This window comes from Mastigoproctus giganteus, chromosome 7 (genome assembly GCF_048544385.1).
Source record: "Mastigoproctus giganteus isolate SK-2022 chromosome 7, ASM4854438v1, whole genome shotgun sequence".
Lineage (NCBI taxonomy): Eukaryota > Metazoa > Arthropoda > Arachnida > Uropygi > Thelyphonidae > Mastigoproctus > Mastigoproctus giganteus.
This window is the reverse complement of record NC_143581.1, coordinates 38,483,970-38,500,136: the sequence shown is the minus strand read 5'-3', so window position 1 is coordinate 38,500,136 and position 16,167 is coordinate 38,483,970. Positions and strand designations below refer to the sequence as shown.

The 16,167-nt window shown below is 37.5% G+C and overlaps 1 protein-coding gene across 1 annotated transcript in view; it reads right to left on the bottom strand.

Annotated features, from left to right (window-relative positions):
- The window catches only part of LOC150082828 (protein NipSnap homolog 3A-like), an 82,908-nt gene that overhangs the window by 9,248 nt on the left and 57,493 nt on the right, over positions 1-16,167 (bottom strand). Inside the window, exon 5 of the mRNA XM_090376840.1 lies at positions 10,906-10,989. Coding sequence (XP_090232966.1) covers positions 10,906-10,989 — 84 coding nt within the window. The remainder of the gene's footprint in view (positions 1-10,905; positions 10,990-16,167) is intronic.

Here is a 16,167-nt window from a genome sequence, read left to right as displayed (position 1 = left end):
TTCAAGCAAATCAATATCCTTCCTGAAATGAACAGTATTCAAGATTTGACTATTGATTTATACAGAAGGATAATTACCTCTATCTCTATTGGCAAAATATACTGTCTCATATATATCTGCAAAATATACTCATATACTGTCATTACAGCCATAGTATCAATATTATTAGTGGAGTACAGCCATTAAAATTGTATGCATTACAATTCCAAGGTGAATTTCATCTTTGCCAGTATTGAGTGTGCTACCCTCTCTTCTAGTTAATTATTATTATTGAGAAATTGGATTAATACAAAAAAAAAAAAAAAACCCTTCCTATTTCACCCATCCATTCACTTCAAATGTTTGTCTAGTTCTGCCTTGAATTTATTTCAGCTGTCAACTTGTACAACTAGAGATGGAAGTTTGTTCCAGCAATCAACCACATGCTGGATAAAGGCAAATTTCTGCACATCTATTCTACAACTGTCTTTCCTCAGTTTGAATTTATGTCCCCTTGGGTAATTAATCTGGGTAAGAGAAAGAATCCCATCAGCACCGAGCTTGCTCAAACCATCCAAAGCCTTACACACCTCAATCAGATCACCACGCAGGTTTCTAGGATCCGGATCCTGCAATTTGCAGAACTTAAGCCTTTCTTTGTAAGAGCAACCCCATCCTTCCTAAAATGAGGCCTCTAGACCTGTATACAGTACTCAAGGTGTGGACTGACTACTGACTTATACAAGGGGATAATCACCTCCTTATCTTATATCCTGATAACACAAAATGAGCTAATCTTGCAGACTGTCTGTACTGCTCAGAAAACTTCATATCTGACTGCACAATTACCCCTAGGTCTTTTTCATTCTCCACTACTGTAAGTTTAGTACCACACAGTTGATACATTACTATGGGGTTACTGCTACCCATATGCATTACTTTGCATTTGCAATATTCCGTTGTGAACTCTCAGCCCATTTGCTCAATATATGCTGTTGCAGTAGCGTACCTTCCTTACTGTCATTAATAACCCTACCAACCTTCATATCATCTCCTAAATTGGACATTAAACATGATACCTTCATCAATATCACTGATAAATATAAAAAAAACAATGGGCCCAGAGCCAAACCCTTAGGTACTCCACTAATAATATTAGTCCAAGAAGAGCAGTGCCCACTGATTACCACTCTCTGTCTTCTTCTATTCAACCATCCCTTTATTCATAGCAGCAATTTGTTCTTAATGCCATACAACTCCAACTTGTACAGTAGTCTTCCATGTACAACAGTATCAAAAGCTTTCCTAAAATCCAAGTATATGATATCAAAATTATTTTTTTCATCCAGTTCCTTTATGACCACATCATAGTATCCAATCAAATTGGTCAGACAAAACTTCCCTTTAATAAAAACCCATGCTGTGTCTGAAGCATAACTGCAGTCTTGTCTAGATGTTCCTGCAATGCTTCTTTAACCAGAGACTCCATTTTCCCTGGAACAGAAGTTAAACTAACAGGACTGTAATTACTTTTGTCACCCTTTGATCCCCCTTTGCGAATTGGAGATACATTTGCACATCTCCAGGTCATGGGGATCTCACCTGAGTCAAAGGAATCATTTAGCACCCTGCCAGAGTTTGATAAACTTCTGGCATTCCCCTTCCCGAATAACTCCCCATGTGTGAATGTAGAGGCAAAATACTCACTCCATTTGTCAGCTACAAGAGCAGGATCATCAACATTCAAACCATCGATATCAAGTGGACCAATCCGATTCATCCCTTTCCTTCTAGAATTTATATAATTTGCTGTTTTTCTTTGCACGTTTTGGCAAAGATTTCTTGTAACCTCCTTTGTGACTAGATTACAGACCAGCTTATATCTACCACAGGCTAAACAGCAAGTGTTACCTGATAATTTATATGCATCCCATGCATTTTTATTCTCTGCTATGAGTCTCATTAGTTCATCAAACACCCATTTAGGCCTAAACCTTGAACAATATTTCTTAGTTGGTATGAAAAGCCTAGTAGCTTCCAAGATTAATTTTTTGAATGCTTCCCATTTAGAATTTGCTGTTGGTAATATCATAAGTTGGTCCCACTGTATAGAATTTAAAAACAGTCTCAGACCACAGTAGTCACCTTTACTAAACCAAAAACCTTTCCCTTTACCCTTGATGGTAGTTACATCTTTGAGTAAATCGCAGATCAGCACACCGTGATCAGTGCTTCCTAGTGGTTCCTTTATCTGCAGATTCTTAATGCATGAAGAATCACTATTGATAATCCTATAGACTATTACTCCCTCTGATTGCCTCTCGAACATTCTGCTGTAGAAAATAATCATCCAATAAATCCACAAAAGCCTTGTTAGTGTGTGAATGACCAACCCATAAGTTCCAGTCAATATCTAGGAAATTGAAATCTCCCATTATAAAATAATCTGATTTACTGGTCCACTCTATTTCTCTGTACAGTTGTTCGTTGTACTCATCAGAGTCATTAGGCCTATAACACACTCTTACTCTCAATTTTGCTTTCCCAGTGCATCTGTCACACCAGACTGAGTCATCATTGCCCTGTCCACCCATGTCAACTGGATGCACTTCTTTAGATTTTGTGTTTCTTAACTAACAGCATCACCCTTCCTTCCCTTCTATCCTTTCTGTACACACTGTACTCCCCAAATTCCAATTCTGCATTCCTTATCTCTGTGTGACACGTCTCTGATATCCCAATATCTGCTTTTGATGTCTTGACCACCACCACCTCAAATTCATCAAATTTGTTTACTATACTCCTAGCATTGTTGGTGTATGTGCAAGTATACATGCAACTATCCTTACTCTTTGTTATCCTAATACAGCCCATTTATTTACTTGTTCCATGATGACTCTCAGCAGTCCTTGAAATATCCAGCACCTCACTTTCCAGGCTGTTGCTTGTTCCAATAAAAGCAGTGCGAGAATCACTTTCACCTCTGCCTGCAGCTACTGTATCTATAAGTCTATGAATCCCCCAAAGCTAGCAGTTTTCTGACCCTCCTAATACTGCCTTGATAGCATCAGCAAATATTCTTGCACCCTTTCTATTTAAGTGTATCCCATCCCTGTAAAAATAATCTCTCCTGTTAACAAGAAAATCAAGGCATATACACTATCTGGCCACTTTATTAGGACCATAAGCTAAGGTAGCATGTTGGACTGCCACGAATCACTGCCTCAAAATGACATGGCATGGGGTCAGTGTGTTGAAAAGTGAGCATTCACATAATAAAACTGTCTTCAATTCCTGGAGTGTCATGGGAAGGCAGATGATTGTGCTGATGAACATGCCACTTCATTTCATCACACAGATGTTCAGTGAAATCAGAGAATACGGCAGATGCTTAAAGTCTTCCTTGTGTTCCTCAAATCATTCTTTTGCACATTTGGCACAGTGGATGACTGCACTGTCATCCTGAAAGTACCTTTGGACAGACAACTTGAATAGTTGAGATCCACTAATTTTTGTAAAATTGGACAAATGCCAAAAATTTATTGTAATTTTTTTTCTTTGTAGAGGATCTGCGATCTCATTATGGATTTAAAATAAACTTTGTGGATTTTTTTGAAAAGGGTAGTATAGGCACTTTTTGGAAAATTTAAAAGAATATTAAATTTTAGGAATACAGGTAGTTCTCAACTTTACGAGTTAATTCGTTCCTAGCGCGCACTCGTAAAGTGGGAATTTATTTCCCATAGACATAAGGTTAAAAACAGGGGTTACGTTCTCAACAATGAAATTAGTTAGCTAATTAGTTTATGTTTAAACAATGATTGATTTTTCGAAAGAAATGAAAATGTAGCCTGTAAAATCAAGCAAATTATAATAATAGAGAAATTATTTATGACTTACAAATGTTAAAGAATGTTTATTCCTCATCATCATCGACTAAATGCACACTCATTGATCACTCATTATTGGCTCGGCACACATTGGTTTGTTGCAAAAGGAGTCGTCTTCTTCAGAAATGTTTCAAGAGGCATTTGTTTCCAAGATAATCTTCTCTTTTAATTATAAATTTCATGATTGCATGCATAAACATTTTTTTGTGGCACACACAAATTGCAACTAACACGATTTGCATGGAGTAACAAGTTTACAAAACTTAAAAAAAAAAACGGAATGAAGAGAAGATTCTGAAAATTTATTTATGTTTTTTATACGATTGAAGATTGACTGAAGTAAAGGGGAAACACATTTCACCATAATAACGTAAAAACCCACACAATTCCAGGTATTGGTATTTTCGCAAATGCAAGATTGCGTTTACTACCCATTTATAATTGCTTGCAGTAAGTAACAGAAAACCCCAATAAACCAGAAAGTGCAAATTTTTTTTATTGATTTATAGCAGTGACCTCCAGAAATGTGCTTTAGAAAAATATCACAAAGGAGCTCAAAATCGATTCTTTTTGAATTGGTAACTAATACCATTTACAAACCATGCTCACGACCTTTTATATGGCCTTAAGGTCATGCTCATGACCTTAAAATTGACATTTTAGAGAGATAAATAGCTTAGTTATACAGCGAAAATTTCAACTTCCGAGATCTTGAAACAAATTACCAAAAAACAATGTGTTATTGGGTTCACATTACGTTATTTTAACGATACGATGGTGTCTCTGGAACTGATTAATATCGTAACGCGGGGTGCACTGTATTGTATAGCTATGCATGTGGTTTAGAATGTGGTACAGTATTTATGAATGTTTAACATTCATTTTTTGAAATTACAGTAAACCCCCGCTATTCTCGGTATTTGTATTCGCAGTCGCTGATTTAATATAAAATGAAACCTAAAAAAATGTGAATTTTAAAGTGCCGTGAACATTTTCCGCCATAAAAAAAATAGGCGTGGCTAAAATTATCTTTCCCGGTGAAAACAGTGCTCAGTGGGTGGGGGAGAGGGGTGACAAAATCGCAAGCGTGGATGTTTCTCGCTAATCCTTGTTCAGTTTGCGTTATGCACTTGTCATGGAAGGTTTCGTCGTTTGCTTTTAATTTATATGCTTATAAATTGAATAAATTTATCAATTTATAAATTGATATGCTTACAAAAGTGATAAATCTACCGTTTTACAGTGTAAAACAGACTTTTTCGAGTGTGTTAATGGAAGAAAGTGACTTTATTGTGGACAAGTTCTTTCTAACCTGTACAAAAATACAGGTTAGAAAGAACTAACGAATGCCCTATAAATAACAAGGGAAATGTTATCTAAGTGATGACATTAGCGAATAAAATTGAGTTATTAGATAAAATTTCTAATGGTGAAAATGTCTCCTCAGTGGCAAAACATAAAATCAATGAGTCAACGGTACGATCAATCAAGAAATCGGAAGAGAAAAAATCTGCTGTATTGTTCGTGAAAACGTGCTAATTGTTTCAAATATTTGCTCTGTAACTCGTGAAGTTAAATTAGAAAAAATGGAAAAAGCTTTAAATCTGTGGCTAGAAGACCGAACTCCAAATAAAATTCCGTTAAGTTCACTCATCATTCGTGAAAAGGCAAAACTTCCTTATCAACACTTTAGCGAAACTGGTGACAGCACTGGCGGGATAAGTTTTTTAGCTAGCAAAGGCGCTGGTTTGAAATTTCTAATAAATATTACATTTAGTATTAAGGTACATATAATACATACATAGACAAAATTTTAGACTAGTTTTTCTTATATATTTCATACTTTGGAACGGAACCCCTTTATTACTATGGGAGCCATAATTCAGTATTCACGGCATTTCTCAGGGACATAACCCCCGCTATTCGCAGAGGTTTACTGTAATGTTCATATTTTTGATTTTGTCGATACTTGATACTTGGGGGGGAAAAAAAACTTGTAAACCTGGGAACTCGTAAAGCGAGAACTGCCTGTATTATATATTTTATTTTAAGGCAGAAGAATGCTCTTACCTGGGGTTTGTTCAGGAACAGCTGCATCTGGGTGAGGTGTAATTCAGAAGGTGTTGAAATTGCAATTATATGGAAGGAGGACAAAGGAAAAAGCCAGCTTATGTCCTAAATTCTTGCATGAGGAGTTATTGTAGGCATAAAGGGAGATGATGTCCCGAAGCCTGATGGGGGCTTTTCGTTAATACCATCTTCAAAGGAGGATGAATATGTGTCGAGGCCATCTTTTATAGTGCGGGCATGTTCCATTGCACAGAGGTACTTGAAAGTACCTCTGTCTACAGGGGTAAACATGAAACATTGCTGGATGTACCTGATTCTGAATAGTGTTCACATATAATCTGGCATTCACCATGGAATCAGAGGACCAATGGTATATCATGAAAACATGATCCACCATTAATTGTACAGACTGCCTCGTGGTTTCCTCCATACGTGTTTTCTTTCACTGGTGGTGAAAAGCATAAATCTCATGATTTGCTTCCAGTCTTTCTGCATCCATCCCTGTGTTCCTGGCACCAACCAGCTGCATTTTTTGGTTAGTGCCTGAAATCAGTAGCCTCTGTAAAGGACTTCTACTATTGCAGTGCAGTTTTTAGGATTCTTTGCATGGGCTGGTACTGGTGTCTTGTGATGCTCCTGCATTAAATGCAGAAGTTAATTGTTCCATTTTGGGCAATATTTACATTTGATAATATGCTCCGGACGAATACCTAGCTCTATTACCTTACATTTTCAGTTGTCTATCCACAGATGTTTTCTGATTATTTTTCCATTTGTTAAAGAATAATGATATTAGTCTTTGAACTCAGCAAGTGCTGCTGTAGCACCTGCTAAATGTGCACAGACAACTGTATCTCTCTCTCTCTGGAAGCCTATGAGATTCTGTCCATTCCCCATTGCCAGTGATGACTGTCATAGTCGAGTTTGCCAGGAAGTCCATTTGCAGGTGTTGTCCATTTGCAGTGCTCCGCCTATCAGGTGTCAAACTGTGCCAAACCAGTGATTGACAATTGACATCGGCTCATCATCAGAGCTGATCATCAACCAACCGAACAAATCTACCACCTTCGCAAACACCCTATGGGAGGCCACTATTGATATCACTATGGCCTCGAGGAACATTGTTGGCAATATTTCCAACTGGAAGGCCAACGAGGCATGGACTACATTGGATTACGGGGTTATTTCCTTCCAGCTAAACAAAAGCTAGATCCCCAGCCATACAAGTCATTAAATAGATAAGCAATTGAAAAGGTGAACTAGGACGCCTTCAAGACAACCCTAACCAATGAGACTCAACCACACCTACTTTCTGACAATGCAGATGCCCTCCAAAGTCATTGATCTGATTGCCTGCAACCTGGCAATCAAAGGGGGAAACCCTGCCCTGGGCACAGTGCCCTGGTGGAGCCCAGAGCTGATACATAGGCTGCGCCGAGAAGTCATTATAAGAAGAAAGACTTTCCAGCGTGCCTGGAGGACCTGGCTGGCATGGGAGGTGGAGGCGCTCAGACAGAACTACAGGAAAGTACAAAATCAGTACACAGCCCTGATCCACAAACAAAAACAAGAATCCTGGCAACACCTGGTCATCACCACTGGTAACACCAACCCTGGAGAGTGGTGTAAGAGATCACCACAAATAAACTACCCAGGGGAGAGTCACCACTGCAACCGAGTCATTACAAGATACAGAAGCAACCACCTAGCAGCAATCCATAACAAACATTTTGGATGCCATCGTACAACCAACAACAAACCCAATCACTCAGGAACAAAAATCCCTCTGTGCAGAGAATGGGACTTACCACACTGAAGAGCAGGGCCTCACCTTTGACTTAGGAGAACTACAAATTGCCACAGCCCTAATCAAAGACAGTAAATGCTCAGGACCAGACCTGCTGGAGCCTGACATTATAAAGAAAACAGTGGAGTGTGCCCCCAATTCATCTATTCAATACCTGCCTATATGATTGTCACTACCCAACAAATTGGAAGTCGGCCAACGTAAAATCCTGAAGAACACAACAAAACCATCTGAACTCCTACCATCCCATCACTCTCCTGTTGGTACTTAGTAAACTCTAGAAAGGTTACTCTAAAGGTTACTACAGACTTCTCAAATGCTACAACAATGCAAACATGGCTTCCCATAGACAATTTGGATTCAAAACGGGACACTCCATGGTGGACACACTCCAGAATCTTCTTGAAACAGTAGGAATTACCCAAAAGAAATACTTTCTGGTTATCGCTGTCGACTTTGCTGAGGCGTTCGACTCACTTGACCAAGCGTTCTGGGAAGACTGTGTCAATCAAAGCTTCCAATAAACCTATATAACTCAATCAAAAGCTACCTTTCCAACAGGTCAATCACTCAATGCTCCATATATGAAAATCACCAGACAGGTGTAAAGAGGATGTCCACAGGGCTCGGTTCTGGACTCATTCTTGTGGAATCTTGGATGAATTCCTTGGCATGGACTTGGGAGAGGTCACCTCCCAGGCTTATGTAGATGATCTTATTATCACTGTTATCAACATCAGCCAAAAAAAAACCCCTTATTTCACCCATCCACTCGCTCCAAATGTTTGTCAAGCTCTATCTTGAATCTATTTAAGCTATCAACTTCTACAATGACAAATGGAAGTTAGTTCCACCAAACAACCACCTGCTGGCTAAAGGCAAACTTCCACACATCAATCCTACAACCGTCTTTCCTCAATTTGAATTTATGCCCTCTCAGGCGATTATTCTGAGCAAGAGGAAGAATCCCATCCGCATTGAACATGCTCAAACCATTCAAGACTTTGAGAGACTTTATACACCTCAATCAGATCACCTCGCAGGTGCCTAGTCTCCAGACACTGTAATTTGCAAAACTTAAGCTTTCTTTGTAAGAGCAACCTTTTGTTCCATTCACTAATCTTGTTGCCCTTCTCTGTACTTATTCCAACAGATCTACATCCTTCTTAAAATGAGATCTCCAGACCTGTATACAGTACTCAAGGTGTGGCCTGGCCATTGCCTTATACAAGGGGATAATCACCTCCTTATCCCTGCTAGAAAAATTCCTGTATATCATTAACAAGACACCATGAGCTACTCTTGCAGACCGTCTGCTCTGCTCAGAAGACTTCATATCTGCCTGCACAATTACCCCCAGGTCCTTTTCATTCTCTACCACTGTCAGTGTGGTACCACATGGTTGATACTTTACACTGGGATTACTGCTTCCCATATGTAGTACTTTACATTTGTCAATGTTAAACTCCATTTGCCACCTCTCAGCCCATCTGCTCAACTTTTCTAGATCATGTTGCAGCACTGTACTGTCATTAGTGTCATTAACAGCCCTGCAAACCTTTGTATTGTCTGCAAACTTAGACATTAAGCCTGTTTTTTGGAAACTTCAACATTAAGCTGCAAACTTGGACATTAAGCCTGATTTCATCTGTATTCATTTTACTTTCTCTTCTCCTCTCAGAGCCTTATACAACTCAATCAATCAGGTCTCCTCTTACCAAGCTCTGCAGCCTGCATATTTGAAGCCTTTACTCATATGGATGCTCTTTGCCATTCTCACCATGGACAATGACAGTCTTTAGGCCCTTTCAAGAAGCTTGATGTCTTTTTTTATGTGTGGTCTCCATACCTGAAAACAGTATTCAAACATGGTTCTGCAATTAGTCATAATCCCACTGTATTACCTCAGAGTGGGATTATGACTTCCCTACCCCTACTTTTGCAACTCAAAAGAAAATCCAATATCGTGGATAGCATACTGCTTCTGTTTCAAATAAAAATTTGCATAACCAATTACTGTCTCTCTCACACACACACCCTCTTGAGTGGCGCCTCTGTAAGCAAGATGGGCAGGAGCAGCAGTGCGTAGCACATGCTTTTTGATTAGACCAGGGTTCGAGCCGGGGGAACACCAAATACGGAGGATGTGGAGAGGTCAGGGAATGACCACCGCATATCCCCGGAGCAATATGGCCTTAGTTGCTAATGCTCCCAAAAACCAAATAACAAACAAACAAACCCTCTTGAGTTAAGATCAGTTGTAAAAATAAGAAATAAATTTTTTGGGCTAAATAATTTAACGAAAGAAACTGAAAACTTCTTAATTTTTGTTTGCTTGGTCAGCCAGCATTTATACTCTGCAAAAAATATACAATTTATTGTATTGCTTTAGCTATGAGTTGTTTAATATATTCTTTAAACTTCTTTAAATACATATATAATCAGTTATTTATTTACTAGACTTTTTTCTAAGATTTACTACATATTTGATTAATATATGAAGCAGTTAATTTGCCCAAAAACTTGTACAGGAAACTTCTTCAATACGATACCATGACAAATATGGCACAATCTTTTTATCAGTATCTGCAAACTGACCATATTTTAGTGTGGTCAGTTTAAATGATCGTACTTCACTTTAGTTAAAATTTATGTCCAAAATATAAACAATTGCTTGTAAAAGAATTAGCTTTGCTTGTATTCCTTTTAAAATGTCATTAGACTCATCACATCCAGCTGGTAATAGATCAACTTGCAGCACATCTCTATTCATTGTTAAATCAACAACAAGGTATGTTACTTGAATGATATTATCATATTTCTGTAATATAAGTCTCTTTTTCTTTACTTGTTATTTGCCAATGATTAATAACTGCTGATGTTTATTTCCATCCCATCTAGAAAAGACCACAACTAGTTTTCATCCCTAAAATACTTGTTGAATTAGCAAAATGCTAAACCTGGTAATTTCCTAACATATTTAAATCATCAAAAAATTTGCATCTTCAAATTATGCTTTTTTTCTTTTTTAATCTGAAATTTCTTTACTGTTTAACTCGGTAAATCTTTTTATTTATTTAACTATAAGAAGACAAACATAATTAACAATAAAATCAATTTAAATGCTAAGTTCATAGTATATTAAAAAATAATACTTACATACTGATTTATTTATTTCATTAGCCAAACTTAACTTGCCACTAGCACATTTATCGAAATCTTCATGTTGCCACAGCGCATATACTAAAGACAGAAGTTTAGTGTGTGTGTATATACACACACATAATATATACATACATATTATTATACATACAATAATATAAACATACTATTATTATTATTAACAAAAAATAAATTTAAATGGTAAGACGCACGCATGCATGCATACACACAAACAAATTAATAAAGAAACAATAAATCTAACACAGACAAATGATGAGGGGGAAAAAAAAAATTCTCATTCAACTCTAAATACAACATGAACAAAAAATAATGAAGTCTGACAAAATTTTTCAAAATATTTAGGTCTTTACAACTGTGAGACAGTTCTAATATAACAAAATCCATTCAGATGACAAAACAATCATAAATTATAAAATAATGGAAAAACATTTATTATACATGAAAGTTCACTGCCATGGGTAAAATTTAAAAATGACATCAATTGGTTTTTTTTTTTTTTTTTGCACTTACAAAAGTTTGATGTCATAGGAAAATTTATGAACAGTAATACTTACAATATTTACATTAGTGTATATTGTATTATTTGGAACTGTCTAATTACACATCTAAGCTAAAAACCACTGTATGAAGTGTTCCTTTGCTAATTTTTCTGCATTCTATCATTACATAATTTTCGGAACATGAGAAAGACTTCCAGGTAATGCCCTGGCCTCCAAAATTCTCCAGACATCAATCCCATCAAGCATCTGTGGTTTGTGTTGGAACAGCAACTCCGATCTGAGGCATCTCAACCATGGATCTTATAGGAGGTAAAGGATCTGCTGGTACCAGATACCACAAGACACATTTAGCAATCTTGTAGCATCCATGTCTCACCAGGTACAAGCTCTTTTGGCTGCACATGGAGGACCAACATCATATTAGGTAGGTAGTCAATGTTTTGGCTCATCGGTGTAGGTTACTCCACACTTAAGAGTTTTAATATGTTTTGTAAAGAAAAGGAACTGTTACCATGCATGGTCAATAAACTGTTTACTAATATTTACATCACTTTTACAGTTCTTTTGACTTTTCCTCTCACTGTAGCAGCTGGGAAAGAAAGTTCAAAACAAAACTTATAAACACATGGTGCTTCTAGAACAAGTAAACAGTTTGGTGAATTTGTTTACTGAAAATGACATTCCTAACAAACTGAACTATAGTGAAATTATAGCAGGTTTTTTAAAGCTTGCAAGATTGTTTATAGGTTATTATATCAACCATGTTAGATTTTTATATTTACCGGTTTTAAAAAGTTATTATTTACAACTTCTGTAAATAATTTTTGGGATTAGTACTTCATTATTCTTCTGTGGCTCTTGGCTATTCCTGCAAATGCAGCGTTTTCATTTATTTTAAAATGAAATTTTGGCAAAAAAAAAAAAAAAAATGTAAACAAAATAGTCTTCCCCACATGATTAATTAAAATAGAGATTGGCACTAAGCATACATTAAACCGATTCTAAGTTTCCTTCTCCCCGTCTAGACATCATATAAGTGCTCTCAAGTGCCCCACAAATAACCTACTTATCCTAGGCCCCTCTTCTCTTAAATTATCCTTCATTCAGGAAGTTGCCGACCTAAACCAACCCACCATACTCTTATCTGCACTTTCTTTACTCTTACTGCTGTCCCCACCTACCTTGCGAAATCCAACTAAAAAATTTTTTTCCATAAAATTAATTAAAATAGAAGATTAATACCCACCATATATTAAATAGACTACATTTCCTTCTTCCCATTTATGCTTATAACAAGGGTGTCCTCAAGTATTTCCCCCCCCCCAACAAATAGCCCACTCGTGTACTTGTCCCTCTTCGTAATCCCACTATACTTTGTCCAAAAAGTTGCCTCCCCACATCACCCCCACCATACTCTTATCTGCAGCTTCTTTGTTCTTATGATCCCCCCATCCTTGCACACTTACATTTTTTTTTTTTTTTTTTTTGTAGGTGGTATAAGGCTTCCACAAGTAAGCTAACAAGTTTCCTTCCCACTTTGGTTTTCAACCCTATCTGTGCTCTTGTACTCAAGCTATTCCGTCCCACAAAGCACTATCCCCATAAACATTGAAATTAAATGAACAGAACAATATCAACCACATACACACACATTTTGCCTCCTACCATCTAGGCTTACCATACAAGTACTCTCAAGTACTCACCCTCCCACATTTGCCCAACCATGTCCCATACTCTTATCTCTGTACCTTCCTTACTCTTATTTCCCCCTCTCCTAGTTTTATGATGCAAGACTAGTTTGCATCATAAACCAAATAGATTGTAACTTTTCTTCTTCTCACTAGACTTACCATAGAGGTTCTCAAATGCTCCCCCAATAGCCTACTGATGTCCCAGGTTCCCCCCTTAAGCCAACTATATTTTTCATTCAAAGAGTTGCCTCCCTACACCACTGCAACCATCCACACCTTCTTTACTCTTATTGTCCTCCCCTACCTTGCATAATCCCAATTAAATAATTTTTCCCTCCCCATATGATTAAAGTATAAGTCTCCTTCTTTCCATCTAGGCTTACCAAACAGGTGCTCTCAAGTGTGCCCCTTCCCCCAATAGCCCAACCAGTCCCAGGTCCCCCTACTATTACCCATCTACCTTATGTCCAAGAAGATTCTTTCCTGCAAGCCATACCGTTAACTGCACCCTCTTTACCATTATCCTCTCTTCCTTGCACATTTCCAATGAATTTTTTTTCCTTCAACTATTGGAAGCAGTGTCCTTGTACTCATATCCCCAAAGGTACATTTAAAACAATATTTTTTAAACCATAGTCCACATATCTATTCACACCCCCACCCCTCCACACATAGTCCATACATATCTTGGGCTCCCAATTACCACCCATTATATCTTTTGCCTAGAGAAGCAACTTCCTTATACCACAGTAATCTTACCTGTGCCCTCATATTCATACTACCTCTCCCTCCCCACACTGCAATTTTTTAAAGAAAATAATTATTCTCACCATAAACAGATTATATGTGAACTGGCACATGCTTCTTTTCTGCCTCTCTCTCCATCCACTCCATCTTTTGAACTTCTCTTCCCCTTAAATTAGTGCTCCCAGTGAGTTCCTCCTACCCTAACCCAAACTTCCACCCTGGAGATGCCTTCTTATTCATCTCCTCTGTTACTCTTCCACTATTTCCTCCATCACTGTGTACACTATCCCCCTGTTCTCTTCAAAAAAAAAAATTTTTTTAGCCTCAACTTAATCTTACCTGTTACCCTATAGTTCCCTCCCCACATACACACTGGGCAAACCCCAGTCTCACTCAGGCAAGCTGTAGGGGGGAGTGCTCTGACAGAGTTTACTAACAGCAGAGGCCCAGCTGAACAGTCAAATGATGGGAGGTGCTTTCAGGGTGATTGCTGCCTCTCAATAACTAAGAGGTCAGTCACACAACCCACACATGGAGTTGAGGGTGACCTCTGGAACTGCCCAGGCAAATACATAATACACAATGCAAATGATAGTTGGTGTGAGGGATAGTGGTGGTAAACTGGATGCAAAAAATAATTCTTACATCATATACTTAGATTTCATAAAAGCTTTTGTATTGTTCCACATAAACTTACAGACACTAGAAGTAAGTTACGCTATGGATAAATGGATGGTTGCACAGGAGAAAGTAGAGGGTAGTTATCAATGTCCACTGCTCTTCTTGGAGTAATGTTATTAGTAGAGTCCCCCCAGGTTTCAGTGCTGAGCCCATGTCAGGCTTAAAGTCTAAGCCTGATATTCCTTCATCAGATGATATAAAGTTGGCAGGGTGGTTAATGATAGTAATCAGAGTATGCTACTGCAACAAGATCTAGAAAAATTAGGCAGATGGGCTGAGAAATGGCAAATAAAGTTAAAAATTGACAAATGCAAGGTACTGCATATGGTTAGCAGTAATCCCAGAATAACATATCAATTGCATAGCACAAACTGAGGATAACAGAGAATGAAAGAGACCTAGGGATAACTGTGTAGTCAGAAATGAAGTTCTCTGAACAGTGCAGACAAGCTAACAGAGCAGCTCATGGGTTTTGCCAATGATATACAGGGGGTTTTCCAGCAGGGATAAGGAGGAGATTATACCATTATATAAAGACAATGGTTAGGCCACATCTTGAGTACTGCATATAGATCTAGAAGCCTCATTTTAATAAAGAAATGAGATTAGTGAGAAGAAAAAAAAGGGAGGGTACTCTTACCAAGAGTACCCCTCAGTTCTGCAAACTGTAGGTATCTGAAAACCATGCAATTGCAAGGAGATGTGAATGAGGAATTTAAGGCTTTGAAAGGAATGGTTTGAGGAAGTGAAATGCTGATAGTGTCCCTACTCTTGCTCAGACAACACACATGACAGAACACAAATTTAAATTGAGGAAGGATGGTTGCAAGACAGATGTGAAGAAATTTGCTTTCAGGCAGAGGATGGTTGACTGTTGAAACAAACTTTAATCTGATGCTGTAAAAGTGGGAAGTGTAAATAAATTTAAGAAAGAACTAGACAGACAAATTCTTAGAGGTTAGACAAGTGATGTGGGAAGGGGTATTTTTTTTTTATCTTTGCAGATGCTGTGTAAGCGTGGTTTCTTTTTGTAGTGTTTGCCACACTAATACTAAAGTAGGGTTGACATAAACTGCAGCCCATTGAAAGCAGAGTACCCCTTGGGTTGGGTACTCTGCTTTCAATGAACTGCCTTGAGTCCCAGAAACTTTAAATGCCAAGTCTAGCTATTTTAATTCATAATAGAAAAATGAACATTATTTTTTTGCCACCATGATCATTTTACAGTTGAAAGGTTTTTTTTTGTGTTTTAACAAGTTCACTCACATTAATTTAAAATTATAATGATAGACATAACATAATACTAAACAATTATATATTTGTTTATTATTTTCAATTTAAACAGTTAGCAAATGAAATAATTTTATCATTTACTTGGGAAAAATTTACAGTAATTACACTAGAAAATAACTTTTTTTTATGTTTGTGTAATGATGGAGAGTTACAGCACAGTTGGTTCTAGAGGTGATGAGCCTCCCACCCCAGAGAGCAAAGCCACCTATCAAGAATTATTTGCCTTATACCTAAACCCAATACTGTAGTATGTGTTTTCTTTTGGTAAACTATGATTTTTGATTTTTATTATATCATAACTCATCTTAGGTGAGCACCATGGCACC